We start from the raw sequence: 22,503 nt of genomic DNA, 5'->3' as shown, positions 1-22,503 counted from the left end.
ACAGCAGATACCTGCAGGATTACAGCTATGAAGGCCTCAGAGCAATCTTGTAATCATATGCGAACAGAGTAGTCACCGACATCCGGGATCTGATCTATTGCAGGGAGCAGCTAGAGGCATATGCAGAGGAACTACCTGAGGCCTCTAGGCCGAAAGACTGTTGGGCTCCATTGACTCTGTACTTACTTGGACACCCTGACTTGCAACAGGCCTGAAGCGTAAAGGTGTGGGTAGCACAAAAATGCAAAGGCTAGATATTCCGATGTGGGAAGCAGAGACTATGTTGTATAAGTTGCTATGTGTTCATCTACAGAGACTGCAATGCTGGGTGGGCGGTGGGGGTATGGCTATGTGTGGGGTTGCTTTTCTTTTCTTTGATACAAAATGCAGGTACTATTATATGGTAATGCCGGATTTGATTGGATCCCATTATGGAGCTATGTACTCATGTGTTCAATAAAAACATTTTTTTTTTAAAAAGGGTAGCCACCTACATTTCTAAAGCGAATGTTCCATGCCATTATCCCAATGAGGCTTTTAGTCTTTCCGGGTAGTGATATGACTATTTATTTGATGCCACTTGTACAGCAGAAACCTCCAAAAGCTATTGTTTTGAAGCATTCATTGTGGAAAGAAGTTCGATATTCCACAGACAATGACAATCGCATCAGGACTGCACCAACCCTGCTCCAATTCAGTAAACAGTTGATGACGAATGCCTTTAGAGAACATTACATCATGATTCAGTAACAGTCCACAAACCAGCTATATCATATGTTACTTGTTGGCTAGGTCTGTTTCTTTGACCCTGTACAGCACTCCACTCCCTTTGACTAGGTTGGCGCTCTACAAATACCAAATACATACTTATATACATGAAAATTAGTTGTTGGACATATTGCAATTGAAATGTTCTGACTTAATTATCACAATTGAACAAACTTGTATTGAAATCTCAAAGCTCCGCATAAAACCATTTCACTGTCTTCTATTGTCCATCATGTGATTATTTCAAAGATTTTATTTTTCAGGGTTGCACACCTAACTTCATTTCCCTTTAAGATAAATTTGATTATTTCAAATAAATTATCACTTAGACATAAATAAAGATCATTCAAGTACCCTCCTGTTCTGTATTAAACTAAACAGCAAATCCTGGAGGTGAGCCCATTTGGAATGGACAAATATTATGTTTTTATTACTTCACTATGGAAATGAAAAACTCCGTGCCTCTATCCGTGGCTGAAAAGTCTGTTAAATATTGGAACAAATTTCTAGTTTCATGCTTTGCCTATTTGTGTCACATTCTAACTCAAGCACAGCCTGAAATTCAATATTCAATCCTGGATTGTAAATTAGACTTCTTGTTGCTAACTGAAGCGTGGTTACAAGAAACGTGCACCTAATATTGCCCTGGTGTGGATTGCTCCAATAAGCTGGGTGGCAGAGTTTAAACTATTATTAGGAATCACATTAAGATCACGCAGATCCCCTTGAACAACATTAGAAAAGAAAAAATTCTTGCTGTTAATGTACAGCAGACTTCTATGTTACCTGTAATACGTGTTTTGGTTTATCAACCACCAGGAGCTGTAGGTGGTTTAGCTGGAATTACCCTAAACTAGTATTGCCTAATACCCGATCTGCTTCTAAACGGTAATTTTGGGTAGCTTTAACGTTAAGGACGACAAGCTATCTACATTCGAATCTAAATGTTTATTTGACTTTTGTAGGACCTTACATTTAAGACTATTATCTGATTCTCCAACTCATTTGGCTGAATGTTATCTAGACTTTACTTTTACTAACTCCAATTTTTTTTGGGGGGGGGGATAATACATTGATACAGAAGCAGTGAATGGTGGAGGTTTATAGTTGGCTCAGCTTACTAGAACTTGTTGATTGCTGCGTTTTTCTGAGCTCAAAACTTTAATGTTATCACTGACATTCACCTAACTATAACTCCACTTTAACCTTTTGTCAGTGAATTTCTATGGCTTTTTAATGTAAAGTAATATTTTATTACCATATGTAAAGCCAACTCCCACCGCACACGATCTTCAGTCGTGTGCAGCAGGAGATTGGCCACGGAGCTTGGCCTGCCACCAGTTCCTGTGTCCAAATCAGCAACAGGTTGCCAACCTCACGCTGTGCATATCCTTTGGCAGTGCACAGCAGGAGGTTGGCCACAGGGCTAGGTCTGCCACCAGGCCCTGGTTCCAAACCACCAGCAGGCTGCCAACCCCACAACGTGCACATGGGCCCATCCCCCGATGCAAAACATATATATTAAGGGGAAGGGGGGATGAGGGGGGGGGGGGGAATGTGTACTTGTTTATTGGCATTTAGTTATTATAACAAGAAAAGACGTGGCAGTTGATGCGTGAAATTAACCAGTAGATGGATATCACATATACACAGAATACAATACGATGGTACCCATGGTCTATCAGTGGGTATTTGTGTATTGGTGTGGGGTCTGGTTGTGTCTCTGCTACCTGCATTCCCTGCAAGTGGTGTATTATACATTCTACTCTCCTCTTGTAGATATTTCAGGATCCTATGATTAGTGTTTTAGAATGCCTAAACTAACTTCAACAACTAGCTTTGGCTTGGGGGTAAGGGGAGACAGGGGGGGATGACAATAGTATGGAGGGATGCGAAGGAGGGAGAGGGCGTAGGGCCAGGGGTCTAACCTCCCAGGTGTTCAGTTCTCCTCAGGTTCGGGCCCAGGAGTGCTGCTCCAGCTCTCATTTTCAGATTACCCATTTTGTCAGCTTTCTTGCACTCTTTCATCGCAAAATGCTTTAGCTCCACAACGATCGTTGAGTATTATGGACGAGGATGATGATAAAACACTGGGACAATATGATAATCCAGACAAGCATGCTTAACATCTGGGAATATATGAGGCTATCCTTACTTCGCATGTGCTGCGGCAACAAATGATGGATGGAATGCTGAATGAAGCAAACATTCACCCCCAGTCAAGAGATATGGGATACATCCATTGTTCGTTTGCTCACTACATCACCCCAGTTTGGAACCAGCCATATGCAAATCAATCTTGACCCTGTGCCTCATTGGAACAGTCCAGCACGAACAGCCAAGCCGGGTCCTCCCTGGACTGGAAACAAGCATCCAGGGACCAGTTTAGGGGTACCACCCTTCATCAGCAAGGCTAGCTTGAATCCAGTGGCACAATGAGCAAGGCACCCACGTCTGGGAATATCCATCCCACTTAGGGCAAAAAGTGCTGCAGCAAACAAATGAAGGACGGAATGCTGAATGAATTAAACATTCACCCCAGTCAATAGATCTGGGATTAATTAATTGTTCTTTTGCTCACTACGCCACCCCAGTTTGGACCCAGCCATAGCATAACAATCTTCTAAACAGTTGCAGTTCTTAATCACAGTTTACCCATCAATTGTTAAAAAGATTCCATTAACAAATAGCATAAAAGGTATTAAAAAAACCTGGGGACATGCATGCAGAAGCATGGAAATGCAGACAAAGCATTTTTCAGAGCTGGCTGTGGAATAGGTTTAAGATATTAAAACTCCTTTGCTGTTTTGATTCATGCAAGCTGGAGGTTAGAACTTTGACTAAAGAAGGCCAGCTCTGCCAACTGTAGAAAGAGTTCAGCTACAGACTGTGCAGGTGATTAATGCATTTCATAGTTCCTAGTTGTCCTTTAGACATAGCTTGAAAACATTTACTCTAATAAAATAAATGTGCTTTCATCACAGCAATTATTTTAAGCTAAAAGGCTACACACTGAGAATATCTTGATACGGTTAGAGGAGAGCAAGATATTTGAGACATACCCTCAAGAACTCTGCATGCAGCAGATTCTTTAAAACCTGGTTGAACCTCTTCCGTTGTGCATTTTCCTCCAGGACCTTCTCCAAGAACGTTCTTATTTCTGAAATTTGCGTGTTTGCTGGCAAAAGGTGAATAGCCTTGTGGAGAAAGAAAGCAGAACAGTTAGATGGAAGAGATATATTGGGCAGACATAAGTGTTCTGACTATATGACTGTACAGACAGTAAGAGACTAAGTCCTAATGGTAAGTTTATGAAAACTAAATATTTCAAAAGTTGCTTTAGACACCCATGTTGACAATACACAACATATTTTGTGAGTCAACAGAAATACAAACTTCCTTCAATTCAGTTTCAAGGAATGTAAGCAAGCCGTAGCTAACTTGATGAATGCCAATTCCAAGAGACGAAACGCTGACAAGACAAGCTATTAGTCTTTGGAGACAAACCCTATTGGATGCACAACTTACAGCCTATAGATTTGACTCAAATTTACACAGTTACATTTATACTATTGCAACTCTGTATACATAAGCTTGTCGGGCTATCTTATCTCTCGACGTCAGATTTCTGAATGTTGCAGGCCACGTGATTCTCAGCCTCAATATGAGAACTTGTATCTCGACCAATCTTGCAGCCTCCCACTAGCTGCCCATTTGTAAGAGATCTTCTCAAAGTCTTTTGCTTTTGTCGTAAAATATTCGCTCAAGAATTTTATGTCACTCTCCTACCTCAAGTCTTTATTTTATTTATTTATTTTTACAGTTTTCTTTAGCGCGAACGTGACCCGTAGGTATCAGAGTGCTTAACATCTTATGGTCTGAGTTGCAAACACAATATATATAATAAGATCGTCAAAGTCTGTAAGTGGAAAACAACAACAGGATGGACTTAATTGAGAATTAAGTTACAATGATCTGAGGTAGTATTACTTTAAGGTTCAGTTAGTCAAATCCTGCTCCCATATAGGGTATGCAGTCAAATAATCATCGGCCTCGTCTTCAGTAGAGATAGTCTTGTTATGGGAGGAACTTGCTCATAAGATGGTTCTTGATTTCCTTCTTGAATGTTATCGTGTTTGTAATTTTTCTGATGTTTGCAGGAAGGGCGTTCCATATCCTGGGAGCTACGCCTGAGAATGTTCTCTCATATGTTTTTTTCTTCTTGAAGATAGGTGGTTTCAGGAGTAGGTAATTGGCACTCCTGACAAGTCCGTTTCTTCCTGAGATTTCTATTTTGTGGGCTAGGTATTTAGGTGTGTTGTGATGAATCGCTTTATGGGTGATACATGCCATTTTCATCTGTACTCTAGCTTCGTACGGTAGCCAGTTTAAGGCCTTCAAGTGAGGTGAGCTATGATCAAATTTCCTAGATCCTGTAATGAGCCTTGCCGCTGAATATTCTATCCTAGATACAACTAGAGATTGCACAGCTAGTTTCAAGTCTGTCTCCGTTAAGAAGGATTTCATCTTCCTTAGATAGTTTAGATGGAAGTGGGCGTTTTTTGCCATAGATTTAATATGTGTTTTCATATCAAGATTCTCATCCAATGTGATTCCGAGAGATTTCGCAGAATCTACTAGAGTTGGGATGCAATTTAATGCTGTAATCAATTTGCACCATTCTTTCACTAAGGATTGTTTTTTTTGTGGTGTGATGAGTAAGAATTCTGTTTTGTCAGCGTTGAGCTTGAGATGATTGTTAGTTAACCAATTTAGCGATATTTTAAGGGCTTCGTTCATTGTGGTTATATCTTCCAGGCTCGCAATCTTGATGTACAGTTGCGTGTCATCTGCGTACATGTGGTATGATATTTTCGAGTTTCGTAGAATTTCTGTGAGAGGTTCGATGTATAAGTTAAACAGTGAGGGAGATAAGGTGGATCCTTGCGGCACTCCAGTAGTGTTAGGACAAGATGGAGATAGTGCTTGATTTACTAAGACTCTCTGAGTTCTGTTCATTAAAAATGATTCGAACCATTTCAATACTGTGCCATAGATTCCCATCCTGTCGTGTAGTCTGATCAGTAATTTTTCGTGGTTAACTGTGTCAAATGCCGCTGACAAGTCTAGGAGGATGAGTAGACAGGATTGGTTGCGATCTAGAGCTTGAAGAGCATCGTCGACAATGTGTAGTATTGCCGTTTCCGTGCTGTGATTTGCTCTGAATCCAGATTGGCAGTCATCTAGCAGTGTGAAGTTGTCGATGTGTTTACTCAACTGATTCTGTACACATTTTTCTATGAGTTTAGCAAGAAAAGGGATGTTGGTCACTGGTCGATAGTTATTTGGATCTGTTGGGTCCGCTGTGTTTTTTTTTTGATGATCGGGACTACTTGCCCAGTCTTCAAGCTTTCTGGCAGGCACCCCTGTGATAGTGAGGCGTTTATGATCTCTGTCCATATTGGGATCATGGAATGGCTGATTTCTTTCAAGCATTTCGATGGTATAGGATCATTATAATGGTTGTTGGGTTTCGTTGTCGCAAGTGTGTTAGCAACCTCCTTGTGATCTAATAATTTGAATGTGTTCCAGTGTGCTTTGTTTTTAGTCGATTTGTTTGCATGGTTCCGGTCAGATAGAGTTGGTGGCATGTTGTCTTCCATGATATCTGCGGCGGTCTTAAGTTCTTCTTCCAACCTATTGGCTTTGTTGATGAAGAAGGAAGAAAATTCATCACAACTTAGTTGTGTTTTAGTGACCTCTTGGACAGATTTTGCCAACTTGTTGGATTGTTGTTTTATGATTCCGAATAATTTGCGTGGTCTGTTTTTGGCATTATCCAATTCTGTTCCGATGTATTCTTTTTTTGTGTTGATGATCTTCTTGTTATATTCCTTTCTGATTTTTCTGAGAGATTTCAGTGTAGGGGAGGAAGGATGTTGTCTCCATTTTTTTTTTGCTCCTCTCAAATTGCATCTTTCTTCATTCAATATTCCGTTGAACCATGGATTTTTATTCTTTTCCGTCACTCTTTTTAATTTGAGTGGTATGGTGGCATTGACGAACAAGTTACTTACCTTCGGTAACGATATATCTGTAAGAAACAGTAGTTAGTATTAGATTCCTTACCTTAGAATTTTCCCAGGCGTCAGTCTGGATCCGGAAACTTTTGCGTAGCAGTACCCCTGCGCGTCGGTAGGCGTCGTCTGCAGGCGTCCCCTGCGACTCCGCGTCCGTCGTCGGGCGCCGTGATGACGTCGCCGGAGTATATAGACGCCGCCTCCGCACGCTGACGTCAGTTCTTTGTACACAGCTTTTCCGCGCCAGAACACGCAGAGCCATGTGAGAACCAACACTGGTGCCAATTGAAACTAGGGCCCTGAAAGGGATGTCCTTAACCCTAGGTATCAGTTCGCAGAACGGGGAGGATGGGTGGGGCGGTAAGGAATCTAATACTAACTACTGTTTCTTACAGATATATCGTTACCGAAGGTAAGTAACTTGTTCATCTGAAAGAAACAGGTTAGTATTAGATTCCTTACCTTAGAATAGATACCCCAGCAATACCAACCCCGGTGGTGGGTCTGCGAACCAATACAATCCTACACCAGAAAGTCCTGGAGGACCGAACGGCCAAAGAAGCCATCCCTCCGGACTTGACTGTCCAGGCAGTAGTGCCTCGCAAAGGTGTGCAGCGAGGCCCACGTAGCCGCCTGGCAAATGTCCTGCAAAGGGACTCCCCGGCCCAGGGCAGTAGTAGCCGCCGTGGCCCGAGTGGAATGGGCCCTCAGCCCAACAGGAGGCTCCTTCCGAGCCAAAGAGTAGCACGCTTTGATGCACAGAACGACCCACCGAGAGATGGTCCGTTTATGTACCGCCCGTCCTTTCTTCGCACCCACGTAGCCAACAAACAGTTGGTCATCCACCCGGAACTGGCGTGTGCAATCCATATAAAATGAAAGCGCACGTTTTGGGTCCAGACGATGGAGCCGCTCTTCATCCTTTGAAGGATGCGGAGGCGGGAAGAAGGAGGGTAAGGTGATGGACTGCCCGATGTGAAAAGCAGAGACTACTTTGGGCAGGAAAGAAGGTCTAGTTCTCAGAACCACCTTGTCTGGATGAATTGACATGAAAGGAGGTTTGACAGAAAGAGCCTGGAGCTCACTCACCCTCCTGGCAGAGGTGATGGCAACCAGGAAGGCCGTCTTTAAAGTCAGGAGAGGACAAGAATGAAGTGGCTCAAAGGGAGCGCACATCAAGAAAATCAGAACCAGGTTCAAGTCCCACTGAGGCATCACGAACGGAACAGGTGGATACATGTGCGTGATGCCCTTCAAGAATCTTGTTACAATAGGGGACCGGAACAAAGAAGGTTGATCAGGCAGCCTTAGAAAGGCCGAAAGGGCAGAAAGGTAGCCCTTGATAGTGCCCAGAGCAGAGCCCTGCTAGGCAAGAGAGAGAACAAAGAGGAGAACCTCGGAAAGAGGGGCAGAGAGAGGGTCCACAGCCTTTGCTGTGCACCATGCCACAAATCTGTTCCACCGGCAGGCGTATACCGACTTTGTGGAGGGACGCCTGGCTGCCAGAATTACTTCACAAACCTCAGAAGGCAAGTCAAATGGCCTCAACTGTCGCCGCTCAATCTCCACGCATGGAGGTGGAGACTGGACAGGTTCGGGTGGAGGACCGTCCCCTGCTGCTGCGACAGAAGGTCCTCCTGAAGGGGCAGGCGGATCGAGGGACCGACTGACATGCTGAGTAGCTCTGGATACCAGTATCTTCGAGCCCAGTCCGGAGCCACAAGGATAACTTGGGCCCGGTCGCGCCTGATGTTCTTCAGCACTCTGGGCAGAAGTGGTATAGGCGGAAAGGCGTACAATAGACCGCAACTCCACTCACGCCGAAAGGCGTTGCCGAGCGAGTGCCGTCTTGGAAACTCCAACGCGCAGAACTGATGACATTGCGCGTTCTCTTCTGTGGCGAATAGATCTAACCAAGGCTCTCCCCATTGCAGAAAGAGGCCTTTCGTCACGTCCGAGTTCAGACGCCATTCGTGATCCACCGAGCACCGACGGCGGAGTTCGTCCGCCCTGGCGTTCAGAGAACCTGCCAGGTGTTGAACCGTCAGAGTCACGCTCTGACGTTCCAGCCATTGCCAGAGACGCAGAGCCTCCTGGCAAAGGGTCCACGACCCCACTCCGCCCTGCTTGTTGCAGTACCACATGGCGGTGGTGTTGTCCGTGAACACCTGCACTACACTCCCTTTGACAAAGGGGAGGAATGCCTTCAGTGCTAGGCGAATCGCCCGCAGCTCCAACATGTTGATATGGAGCCGGGACTCCGCCGGAGACCAGATGCCTCTGATCTCCGCCTCTCCCAGGTGGCCTCCCCAGCCCTGGAGGGACGCGTCCGTCACAACTACGTGCTCCGGTTGGGGAAGGGAGAGGGATCTGCCTCTGACCCAATCGCAGTCCGTAAGCCACCACTGTAACTGTCTCGCAGTGCCCTCCGAAATCAGGACATGGTCGGATAGGTTGCCTTGATGCTGGGCCCACTGAAACTTCAGGTCCCACTGCAGAGCCCGCATTCGCCACCGGGCGTGATGCACCAGAAGGATGCAGGAAGCCATCAGCCCCAGCAGCTGCAGCGTCAACCTGACCGAAACCCGGGATAACGGCTGAAAGATCGGAATCAGAGCCTGTATATCCCGGACCCGCCGTTCCGGAGGATAAACCCGAAACTGCGCCGAGTCGAGAACCGCTCCGATGAAAAGGAGCTTTTGAGAGGGACACAGGTGTGATTTCGGCACATTGATGGAAAACCCCAGCTCGTGCAGGAGGTCTGCCGTCATCTGAAGGTGGTGGACGACTGTGTGGGGCGAGCCCGCCTTCAACAACCAGTCGTCGAGGTAGGGGAAGACTGAAACCCCCAACCGGCGCAGATGAGCTGCGACCACCGCCATCACTTTCGTGAACACCCGTGGGGCGCTGGTAAGGCCGAATGGGAGCACGATAAACTGAAAGTGCTCGTGGCCTACCGTGAACCGCAGGTAACGCCGGTGGGCCGGCAGGACGGGGATGTGAAAATACGCATCCTGCAAGTCCAACGCCACCATCCAGTCTTGTGGGTCTAGAGCAGCCAAGGACTGAGCCAAAGTCAACATCTTGAACTTCTCCTTCCGGAGGAAGCCGTTGACGTTCCGAAGGTCCAAGATAGGACGTGAGCCCCCCTTGTCCTTCTTGGGTACCAGAAAGTAGTGGGAATAGCAACCACACCCTACTTCTGGCCCAGGAACGCGCTCGATGGCCCCCTTGGCCAAGAGGGCCATAACTTCCTCCTGCAGAAGTGTCAAGTGGTCCCCCGACACACGGTGGTTCTGCGGTGGCATGGCTGGAGGAGTGCTCTCGAAGGGGAGGGAGTAGCCCCTTCGGACGAGCTGCAGCACCCACCTGTCCGATGTGATGGTGCGCCAGCGGGAGTGGTGATGGCGAACCCTGCCACCCACTGGCGTCACATGGGCCTGAAAGCTCGGACTAGGAGGATTTGGAGGCTGATGCTGCGGGGGGAGGTGTGGTCTGACCTCGCCATTGTCCCCGACCGCCTCCACGGCGGAAGCCACGGCCGCCACCGCGTTGAGAAGTGTTCTGCGGTGCGTGGCTGGCAGCACGTGTGGGACCGCCCCTTCCGTGGCCACGAAAGGAGCGAAACGAACCCGTTTGCTGGCGCTGGGTCGAGAGACCCAAGGACTTGGCCGTGACCCTGGAGTCCTTGAAGCGCTCCAGCGCGTGGTCCGCTTTGTCGCCAAACAGGCGACTGCCATCGAACGGCATGTCCATCAAAGTATTTTGGACATCCGGCGAAAAGTTGGTGGATCTCAGCCAGGCGTGGCGACGAATCGCCACCGTCGTGGACATCGCTCTGCCTAGCGAGTCGGTCGTATCGAGACCACACCTGATGGAATATCGTGCTGCGTCTCGGCCTTCAATCATAGCCTGACCGAGCTTTGCCCGTACCTCCTGCGGGCATTGTGGCAGACACTCCGCGACCGTATCCCACAGAGAGTGGGTGTAGCGGCCCAAGAGGCATGCGGTGTTGCAAGACCGCAGTCCCAGACTCAGGGACGAGAAGACCTTCTTCCCATACTGGTCGTACCTCTTAGATTCCCGGTCGGGCGGGGCCGACGGGAATGCGGTTTGGGAAGTCGAGGCCTGGATCACCAGACTCTCAGGGGTGGGATGGGTGGACAGGAACTTGGGGTCATCCGGACACGGACGGTGGCGTCTGGCCACGTTCCTATCAACAGGCGAACCTGAAGCGGGCCTGGACCACGTGCCCAAAAGAACGTCTGTCAAGGCTTCGTTGAACGGCAGCAGAGGCTCCTGTGGGCATGACTGCGGTTTGAAGACCTCAGTGAGGATGTTAGGCCTCACGACCGCGACGGGGAGCTCAAGGCGCAAGGCCTTGGCAGCCCTCATCAACACCACTGAATAAGCAGCCCCAGCCTCCGAGGCCACAGTAGGAGGCGAGACAAAACCAGGGTTAGGAGAATCGTCCAGACCACTGGCATCACCCAAGTCACCTGTCCAGTCCACGTCGTACTGACACTCGCGTGACAGAGGGTCCTCAGACCCCTCCCAACCCTCTCCAAAATCTGCATCCTCACCATATTCTGAGTCAATGATGTAGACCGGCTCCTCGGGGTCAATGGGCCCCATCGGCGCCGGACTCGGCGTCGGACGACGCCGGTCCGACTCCGAGTCCGGAGTAGGAGAGGGAATGGGGGTGGCGCCGCCCGGAGCCGGCGCCGGAGCCCCGACGCCGGCCGGAGCCGGTATCGGAGTCCCGGCGCCGCGCGGAGGCGGCACCATGGGTTGCCCCGATGGAATCGGCGCCGGAGAGGCCGGTGGACCAGCCGGCGTCGACCCTGAAGGGCCCAGCGGCGCCGGGGCCGGAGCCTCCGGCGGCATCGGGGCCGGAGCACCCGGCAGCATCGGGGCCGGAGCACCCGACGGCGTCGGGGCAGGAGCACCCGAACCGCTCGGGCCCCCAGACGGGACCACCGGGCCCGCAGGCGCCGTAGGCCCCGTCGGAGGAGACAGCGCCCTCATGGCCATGAGGAACTCCTCGCGCGACGCGCCTTGCCCAGGGACCGTCGGGTATGGAGCAGGCAGCGCCGGCGACCCACACGGAGCCGCGGGGGTGGGGCCACCCGAACCCCCGGCCGCATCGGGGGGAGTCGGGGGTACGATGACGACGCCCCGACTTCTTGTGCCTCTTACCTGAGGAACCAGAGGAATGGTGACGACTTCCGGAGCGCTCGTGGTGGCTCCGCGACCGCTCCCTCGACCTCCGGCCGGACAGGGACCGCTCCTGACGCGGGGCCGACACCCGGAGCTCGAGTAGCTTGCGGGACCGCTCCCATCTAGCCTTACTCGTCAAGGCCCGGCAGTCGACGCAGGACTCCACGTCGTGGTCCGCGCCCAGGCACCGGAGGCAGAGTCGGTGGTGGTCCGTGACCGACATCGTGCGGTCACACCCGTCACAATTCTTAAACCCGGGCATCCTATCGGCCCCTTAGAGTTAGAAAGAATCAAAAAACTTTGGTCAAAAGACCGGAGTACTGCTCTTCGGATCTGCGCTAACTGGCGCGGAAAAAAGAAGAACTGACGTCAGCGCGCGGAGGCGGCGTCTATATACTCCGGCGACGTCATCACGGCGCACGACGGCGACGACGGACGCGGAGCCGCAGGGGACGCCTGCAGACGACGCCTACCGACGCGCAGGGGTACTGCTACGCAAAAGTTTCCGGATCCAGACTGACGCCTGGGGATATTCTAAGGTAAGGAATCTAATACTAACCTGTTTCTTTCAGATTATTTCCGTTGCTGTGGTGTAGTAGTGGTTCGTTAGATCGTTCACATCTTTCAAGTTTTCAGGTGGGTTTAAGTCTCTCTTGAAATTTTCCGATAGCACATCCAAATTTGAATCCCTAGTGTCTCTAATCCATCTTTTCATTTTTGTAGATTGAGACGTCTTTATTTTCTCCCGTGAAGGTATTCGGAAGGTTATAGCGTGGTGATCTGACCAGTCGCACTGTTCAATGGAGAGGATTACAATGTTCTTATTCTTCGAGATAATCCAATCTAGAGTAGCTCCTTTAGAGTGCGTAGGTTGAAGACATGCTTGGGATAGATTCAGATCATTTAAAAATTCTTTAAGGGCGTTGACCTGTTTGTCGTTGTTGTCATTCCAACGAAGATTGAAGTCACCTAAGAATATATCATTAATGTCGGAGTTGGAATTAGCAGTGATGATCTCCATCAGTTGGTCATTGAAATTCATATTGTTTCCTGGTGGGTGATATAGGGCATGTAGATTGCAGATCTGTTTATTTGCCGCTCTTATGTTAAGCCCTAGGTATTCGCATGATTCGAGTGGGTCGGATTGAAATTGGCTAACTTCTAGAGTTGATCTATGTATACATGCGATACCTCCTCCTGTCTTTATCTATCTATCTAATCTCATAATGTTGTATTGCGGTGGTACCAGAAGGTCTAGGATTGGCGATGAGGATTCCGATAGCCAGGTTTCAGTCAGGATTGTTAAGTCTATTTCTTGTTTTATGATGATGTCTGCTATGTCCGAGGCATGTTTCGCCGCCGATCGACAGTTGATTAACAGACATTTTAGAGATTTCTCCATTCTGGTTGCGGTTATGTTTACCGGTTCAGTGGTTATTTGGATTTGTTGAAGGTTGTTGAGGTTTAATTTCCTTTCCTTCCTTGTAGCTGATCTGTTAGGGTCTATCGTTACTCTTTTGATTTCCTGTGCTCTCGTTGGGTCTGATGATTCGTATTCCTGGAGTAGTGCTGTTATGTCGTCTTCTGTTAATGTGTTTTTGTTCCTCTCTGGTCTGTTTTGTCTGTCTGTTAAAGGTAGGGATCTCATGTTGTTTATCTTTATGGATGTATTTACTAGCTCTCTGATGAGTTTTACTTCCTTCTGCGTGTTCTTTGAAATATCATAGAGTTTTTCAATCCCTATCTTTGAGTTTTGTATAACCTTTGCTAGGTTGCTGATTTGTGTTTGGGTCTCCTGGATAATTCTCATGACCTTGGGTGCCATATTAAGAATAATCTTCCGTAAATTTCCAATTTCAATATTTCTGTTCTTGAGTTTCCGCTTGGAGCACTGTATCCTTGGTTTTTTGAAGTAGCCCTTCGGTCGATTATTATCTTTCTCATTGGTTTTGGCGTTAGTTGTTCTGTCATGTTTCGTTGAACCATAATTATAATTGTTATTATATATGATTTGTGTTATCTCTGATTTTTCCTCGATAGATGAATTTTCTATTTCGTCTATGGCTCTAGATTGAGGGACTGGATCCAATAGGGCAGTGGTTCCCAAACTTTTGACTCCTGAGGACCCCCATTGAGTCACCACTGGAAGCCGGGGACCCCCAAGCAATTTGTATGAGTTAAATTTCAAACATTAAAACAGTAATTCGAAAAAAATACACACGTGTGCACACAAAACAAATACTCAAAGTACTAAGGATTTTGGGGTCAGATGTAAATTGCGAGTCGCTAAATTAAATGTACAACAGTGTGTTTAACACTGTTTGGGATTCCCAATGGGGTCGCAAATTGCGAGGTTCATTAATATTAATGAGCCTCTCGCAATTTACTAGCCCATTGGGAATGCCAGCCCTCCCAGCGATGGTGGCCTGCTGGGCTCTGCAGGCCACCATGTCTCGGACTGCTTTTAACCACTTCGACGCTAATGACAAAGCCAGCTCGTCATGGGCGTTACCTGCCCTGCGCTCATGACGAGCTGGCTTTGTCACAAACAAGCCATTTACTCCTTTCTCAGCGCAGGGCAGGTAAACGCGGTAGCGCTGAAGGTGTTAAATAAAGCAGTTAAAAAAAAAATGCAGCCTGGTTACCATGCATTTAAAAAAAAAAGAAAATGAAACGTTTTCGTTTCATTTTCTAAGGGCAGGTAGAGGTCCCTGGGACCACTGCCTGACCTTAAAAAATAATTGTGCATGCATTTGCAAAGGGTAAGGGGTCCCCTGGGGACCCCTTCCCATTTGCGAATGCATTCCCATCTACTTGAAGTAGGTGGTAATTGTGACTGTTTTGCGACTGCAAAACATTTGTACATGGTTTTGAGACTCGCTATTTGGAAGGGAATGCCCCTTCCAAATAGCAAGTTGCAAAACCTATTTAGAGAGTCGCAAACAAATTGCGACTCGCGAAATAGGCTATGTACATGGCCCAATGGGTTTTTGCATGCGCAAACTGGTTCGCGAACCCGTTCGCGCATATAAAAACAGATCGTACATCTGCCCCTTAGTATTTTATATTGAAGTAATGGCCCCTCTGTCACATGATAATGAATAACTGGGACAAAATATAAGTTACAAGCAGCTCTTGGATGACAGTTTATAGGTCCCTCTGCTAGATTACGATTGTCACTGATGAAGTGCACAGTAACAAAAGAATCTCTGTGACAAAAGCAGTAACCACGAACCTAGGCACATAAAATGCTGCTTTTTAAGATGCATGTTACACGTTATTTGCAGTAGGCACATTAACCCTCTGTGCTACATTAGTTGAATCAAAGCTGCCACTGAACAAAACTCTCCTCGCTCTCCAGCAGGTACATTAATCACTGGCATTCTCTTGACACTTTTATTGTTGCTGGAAAGCAGCTAATTATACAAGAAATGTTTCTGTGCTTTTAAAACTGTTGCCTACGGACCCCCTGGGAATGTGTCACGGACCCCTGGGGGTCCGCGGACCACAGTTTGGGAAACACTGCAATAGGGTATTCGCTGAGATGTTGCTTTGTGCAATTTCCTGTTGTTCTTTGGTCGGAGTAGAGTTTATAGTGTTGGGGTCGGCTGAACTTGGGTTGTCTGTTGGATTATTCTGGACTTGTGCTAGCCTAGTGTCTCTCAGTTGTTTCAGGTTGGTTTTGATTGGGCTACTACTTATAGGGTTGTTGTCAGATGAGAGGGTGTTGTCCGTTGTCCGATTCTGGTGTTGAACATGTCTTGCGTCTTTTCTTTGTGGGGCTTGCTCCTGTTCCTGGTGGTCTCTGGTTATTGATCTGCTTATATAGAGGGTGTCGGGTAGGATGGGGTTGTGTTCTGATCTACTCTGGTGTTGGAGTGGGTTCAAATTCTCTACATTTCTCTTTAGAATATCGAAGATGTTGTCGAGTTTTTCTAGATCGTCGTTAGAGCCTTGGATCAATACTATACCATTCTTAAAGATAGTTTTTTGAAGTCTTTGCTTCAAGAGCGCCAATGTGTTTAAATATTGCGATTTTGAAGGACAATTCTGGGAAGCTGAGTTTTCAGAAATCACTGCCAAAACCTAGAACTCCTCAACTCTTTCCCTGCAACAACATAAAAGCTATTTAGGATTCCCACACTTCTGACAAAAAAACCCTACCTTGCTTGACATGCTTGCGAAGTAAGCCACTGTTTGGCTGTATTTAGGTTAGTGCCAGGATGTCCTATTTATGCACATCAGTCAAATCTTTGCGCTCCAAAAGTATGACCTAAACATTTCAGTAGACCTTCCTCTGAAAACACAGAGGCACAGCCTTGACTCTCTCTGTTATTCTTTAAAAGGCAGATCTACCAAACAAACTCATAATACTTTCAAATTATGTAAACATTTCTCTCAATGGAACTCCAACTCTTGGTAAAAAGAAAATATTGTATCTGCTGCGGTTGCCCGACTACCTATTACCTTCTCAAGTGGAATGATCTACAGTTACCAGTTTAGTCGGAGTGATGGGCTCTGTGGGACTATTTGCAGTAGGGTAGGCAGCACCTGCTGCAAAAGTGGGAAGGGTTGCCCCGAGGCACATTTAACCCATTGGGTAGTGAGGGGCCAAGGTCGGGCACTCCCCTCCCACAAGCTACTGCCAGGTATAAATGTGACATCCTCTTGCACCCTCTTCAGAACACAACTGGACTTGAGGAAGGTCAGTAAAAGACTGAACTTGTCAGTGACCTGGGAGGAGCCCTGCAAAACTGAACCTGGGCACTCTTGTGGACTATAAGGGTCATAAGGTTGATGTCCTGTTAAAACTACAGGGTCACAGTAAGCCCAGACCTTCAAAATACATTAAACTGTTACTAGACCTGCAGGTCTAGTGAGCTAAATAATCTACTCAAGCTAATTATAATGCTCTTGACCCATAAAGTGGTTTCAAATGATGTGATCCTGGGCAAATATCTTAATTCACTGAGCTGCCATCTTCTTTTTTATCACATATGAGAGCACCTCCAAATGCGCAAGTTCAGCATGTCTGCTGTACACAAAACACTTGTTTGATTTAATATACTAAACTTTTGCTCCATATATAAAAGTCAAATCTAACCACATGTAGAATACACATGACTGTGGCCTGGCTCTAAGCTCATTAACAGCATTGTCATCAGAGCGGGGCAGGAATACTTCTCAAATCAGGTTTAAAAATATAATTTTTAATCAATACATACCTAAACCATGAAGTGGTAGCACACATGCATGCAATCGGCAGATTTTCCATTGAAATGCCCAAGAAATTTCCCACTAACGTGCTACCAACTGATAAAACTGTATAGTGTATAAAAATGTTTACAAATGAAGTAAGAAAATTGCTCCAAGAGCAGACACTAAGGCCTGGGTGTGGGGGAAGTGTTTCTTTTTTATTGCCCCGACGGATGACCATTTGGGTTGTTCCCAGAAATTTAATTTGCATCAAGTGGACATCCCCTGTCACAGGTAGATGTACGATGACACCAGGGCAAGTCCCTTCTTTTGTCTTCCCGGTAAGGCAATTTTCACATCACCAGGTAAATATTCTGATTTTTTTGCTCCTATTTAAATCTTTGTTTGCATCACACTTCTGAATTACAAAACAATTGCTTTCGTATTTCCCAGATATATTTTGAAATATTTGTACTAATAATTTACAAGTGGTTTAAATGTTATGGGTTAGAAAAAAACTGACATCTTGCAACCTTTTGTTTCACAATGATTGTCTGATAGATCACTCGTCAAAAACATCTAACTGTAATAAGAGAAAAAAAAGAAACAACATTTTCCAAGATAAGCATTATTAGTGAAAAGACAAACTGACATTTTACCTCTGTCCTTGAACAGACAGAAAATGTGTCAAGATAAAAACAAGATTCAAAGACATATTATTGCTTGTTTTCTGAATGAACAAAACTTCTGTTCCTTTACAGTTTAAGTTTAATCGCCAGAATGGGCGAGTAGGTCCAATATATAGCTCGACCTGATAAAATATGACTCGCCATAGCTAATGGGCGAGTAGATTTTTAGAGGCCTGTAACTACAAGAGGCCTTTCCCTATAACTGACTAGCTGTCCAGTTCCAAGTGGTCCTGCCCTGGATCCTGCTGTTAGCCTCTGCTGGAATGAGTCCTAATCCCCAAGTGCTGTTCCTGAGGTCCTGACACCGTTTGCTGTATCCGCCTGGATCCTGCTGATAGCCTCTGCTGGAAGGAGTCCTAATCCCCAAGTGCAGTTCCTGAGGTCCTGACACCTTTTGCTGTATCCGGCTGAACTTTTCCTACCAGTCCTGAAATCCATGACTTGAAAACTTTTCAACTTCAAGACCTTAGGATGACCTGGGCAATCTTGCCAAGCAGATCCGCCGGTGGTGTGTTACTGCTGAGCTAAAGATTAGGGTTTCTCCTGCTCAGAGCGTTTCTGATGCATGAAATCTGATTCAACGGGACCTCAAGAAGAGGGTATCGGCCTTGTGGATCCCTCTTTGGAAACAGATTGCAGCCTTGCTCAGCTGAAGGTTTCAAGCTAAGAAAAAGTGACCAAGTGGGAATGTACAAATCTTGACGAGGCGAAGGCCCCAAAAGTATTGAGCTGGCGGGAGGCCTTTCCTGGGTGCGCAAATTGCTTGGAGCTTTTGCTGCAAAAAAACAGACTTCACCAGGACTGCATCCAACAGTTGTCTGACATTGTGGGGTCCTCTGTGGCCAAATCCTGCTGCCACGCCCTGCTGAAGATATTGTACTTCCATTTTTTAGACTAAATCCTGAGGTAAAATCTGGGAATGGGTCAAACTAGATTTTTGTAAACACCGTTTACTCCATTGTGCCCAGTCTCAAATTGCACCCAAGTTCCAGTTTACCACAATCTGGTACTTAATGTTCTTTGGCACTATTTTTATTACAAACGTAAACAAAATTCATATCTCTGGCTCCCCGGGTTGCGTATTTGTTGCTCTAGTGTCATATTATTTATTAAAATGTTACTCTATTTTTCTAATTCAGTTGTAATTTCTATTGTTTTGTGTTTCAACTTTATTACTGTTTTGGTGCTGCATAAATACTTTACAAACTGAGTTACGTTAAGCCTGTCTGCTCCGTGCCATAGTTGTCAAGAGGTTTTACTCAGGTTATTTTGAAGACTGAGAGTTCACCCTGACAAGGATTGTGATTTAAAACTTAAGGTTGGCAGATCCTGGAACGATCTTGAAACACTGCTGATGGTCTTCTCAGTAGCTTTCCAGTTGGGCGCCTCAAAGGTGCTCTAGCAGCCAGCCATGCAGTAAAGAGCAGTTGAGAAATTTCCATCTCCAGCATTCCACCATTAAAACTGCCCTATTCTTTGTGAAGGCTCAAGAGTGAATATCAGATTAAAAGGCAAGACCAGTATTCAGAAGGACTTTTATGTGAAAGTTTGAATCTTGCGAGTACATTTTTGCCAAATAAGCTCCCTTGTCGAGAGACAACACAGTAAATATTAAAGAAAGAATTAAACATCTTGTTGTTCGGTCAATGTTTTCCTATAAAAAAGTGGAACAAACCTTATCCTTCAGCAAACTACACAACAGGCTTTTCAACTTCCTTGTAGGACAGAGCTTCTAAGCTGAAAATTGCAAAAATAAACCCTTTCTCTGAAAGAAGCAGACTTCCCCGGGACTCATATCTGCAACGCCAGTACTTCTAGCAGGGGGAAAAGGGCCCCCTATTTAGATTAGGGTGCATGTAGGACATCTGATATCGATGGCGCTCTAAATACAGCGAACAGGAAACCCACCACTTTTTGGCAGATGCCCAGCTTCATCAAACTCGAAATAAGTCTAAGAGTCCTAAGAAGTGTCCCATAAAGATTGCTTCCCAGCAGCAAGCTGATTACCCCCTTCTCTGACACAGTCTCATTGAAAACACACAAACGTGAAGCAAAGGACAGCAAAGGTAAAAGTTCCACATACGTTTTTTTCTACTGAACTAGCAAGTGGATAAAAGCCAAAGGGACGGACAGGCACTCCTTTATGGATTTGTGCGTTTTTTACAGCTCTGAAATGTGCTTTTAATTTCCACAATCTTATCTGGGATTTCCAAAACAAACAAAAGTTGGCTTATTGATCCCCTTAAAACGGTGCTACTACACCACACTTGTGGTGGATTCTTTACTCTTCATATATCCTATGAGCTTCTGGTCAGGGACATGAATGAAAAAGTTAATCCTACCTAATGGTACCTGCTTGCCAAAATTCATCCATGCATTCTCTGAGGGTCTCAACTGGCAAGGGACATGACACAGCATGAGGACATCAAACACAGCAGAGAATCCGACAGCCACGTATCTCCCTCAATCCCGGTCTGTCATTTTTTCTCTGCTGACTTCATGGAGGAAAAGAAAATCCCAACCACATAAAAAGGCTCAGGGGATAATATTTATAACATTTCTAAAGATCCTAACCATATGTAGGAGACACATTGTTCTTTGAAGTGTATTGTGATGCTTGATGTCCAGTATCCACTAAGTATGAATATCTTCTTCAATGAACACTAAAATTATAACCTGGTGCAGGTAATGGAAACTGCAGACTGGGAAACAGCTGTATAGGACAGTATTGCCTAGACAACAATCAATAAGAAAAAAAAACCAAGTTAAAGAGACATACACCCACGCCCTTTTCACTTTTTTTCCAAAGACCACACCCCAATGTTCACAATATGATGGCAGAATACAATCAGATAAAAATGTAAATATGGTGCCTGAGGACCAAATTCTATTTTTGAACTAATGCCTTGCAATTTTGAAAAGGACAGCACTAATGGGACACTACGGCAGCATTTGTTGATTTTCTTTTTTTCAGGTAATTCGTTGAGAGTTGAAACTGTTCTCTTTGCTTAACTCTCCAGCACGCTATGGGATAAGGTTCATGCCATAAAACCATAAAGAAAAAAAAATGAAGAGCAAGCAGAGCCATTTACTAATCTGCTTCTGAAAATAAATCTCTAACAACATCAAACACAAAAAAGTCCTACAAACATGCATTGCATTTTTCAACTAAAAATGAGCTCCTTCTCAACATAAAGGGGCCATACATCAAAAAAATATTTTAATACCAAAAGTGCCCAGTGTTTTTACAAAATTCAGGCTACATAATACTTACAAAGCAAATGTAGTGGTATAGCTTTTTAGCAAGACGTGAGTTACACTGCAAGCTGGTCTACTAAGCCAGCAGAAGTCCCAGATTCAGATGCTCATCAGCAGAAACTTGTTTGACCTTCTGTACTTTTGATATAATGAAATTATCATGTGCTGCCGCCGTTAAGGCAGAGCAGCATGCAAGTAAAACACACAGACTGAGGTTTTATATCTGCTTCTATCATTATTTATGCAGTTGAGACATATCAAGTTGAGAATAGACAGTTAAATAATGACTAAAAAACACAAAAGAAGATGGGAGGATGCTTGCAATAAGTCCAACCACTGACAATCGCTCAGGGTGGCATTCGAACCCATAGTTCTTTTACTCACCATGCCACCTCAGAGTAGACCCAGCTATATGTAATTCAGTCTTAACCATGCTCCAATATAAATGGTCCAGCCCGAACAGCCAAGCAAAGTCTCTATGAATTGGAACACAAATACCCCAAGACCAGTTACACTCTGATTGGGGCTCTTCAGTCGAGTGTAGCTTGGTTCCAGTGGCACAGCAAGCACGGGTCCCACGTCTGAGCACCCCTGTTGCCTCTTAGGGCGTTACATCAAACACACCAAACTCACAAACATTTAAGAAAAGCTCAAAGTGAAAAAAAATAATAAATACATATATCTATAAATAAAGCATGCACTGTTCCAGGAGCTCTGGCACTCAAGAGCACTATTTTTAAAGTGAATGCAATCACTTACACAGAAGGGAGCAAATGGCTGAAGTGGGTTGACCCACTGCCCCATGCTATTTTCAGGGGTGGGCGGAAGTAAAAAGTAAATGACAAACCAATGAATGAAAAGCACAGACCAAGAGTCACTAAATATATATACTAATTAAAAATGCCGTAGTCTGGAAAGTAAGATGAACCCAATAATTTCAGCAGATGTTCAGGTGTGCTATAAGCAAATGAGGAGCAATGACACATTACGGATCCAGCCACTGCAGAAATGTCCAAGTTGATGACTATGTGTCCCAAAAGTTGAATGCAATAGTAGCAAAACCCTTAAGAATGCTACGTTATGATGAAGAAAAGAACACAAAACATTGCAATCTCAGCACACTGTTTGTTATTTGTTGGTTTCAGAAAGAACATAACTTTCATTCATTTAGTCTGCCCATCAAATGGCTTCTAGTATTACTCCGGCAACCTTTTGCAGTAAATAGAACATGTTAAATCAATCATAAAAAGTATTCATTGCTGTTACCTTGGTTGTATTCAGCTTTCCATGAT

The 22,503-nt window shown here is 45.6% G+C and overlaps 1 protein-coding gene across 3 annotated transcripts in view; it reads right to left on the bottom strand.

Moving 5' to 3' along the window:
* The window catches only part of VPS39 (VPS39 subunit of HOPS complex), a 334,794-nt gene that overhangs the window by 76,782 nt on the left and 235,509 nt on the right, over positions 1-22,503 (bottom strand). For all 3 annotated transcript variants that reach the window (XM_078659635.1, XM_078659637.1, XM_078659636.1), the window contains 2 exons: positions 22,478-22,503; positions 3,831-3,965 (listed from right to left, as the gene is read on the bottom strand). The exon at positions 22,478-22,503 is cut by the window's right edge and continues 124 nt beyond it. In XM_078659635.1, coding sequence (XP_078515761.1) covers positions 3,831-3,965; positions 22,478-22,503 — 161 coding nt within the window. The remainder of the gene's footprint in view (positions 1-3,830; positions 3,966-22,477) is intronic.

This window comes from Lissotriton helveticus, chromosome 9 (assembly GCF_964261635.1).
Source record: "Lissotriton helveticus chromosome 9, aLisHel1.1, whole genome shotgun sequence".
NCBI lineage: Eukaryota > Metazoa > Chordata > Amphibia > Caudata > Salamandridae > Lissotriton > Lissotriton helveticus.
The sequence above is the reverse complement of the archived record's forward strand: the minus strand, read 5'-3'. Positions and strand labels throughout refer to the sequence as shown.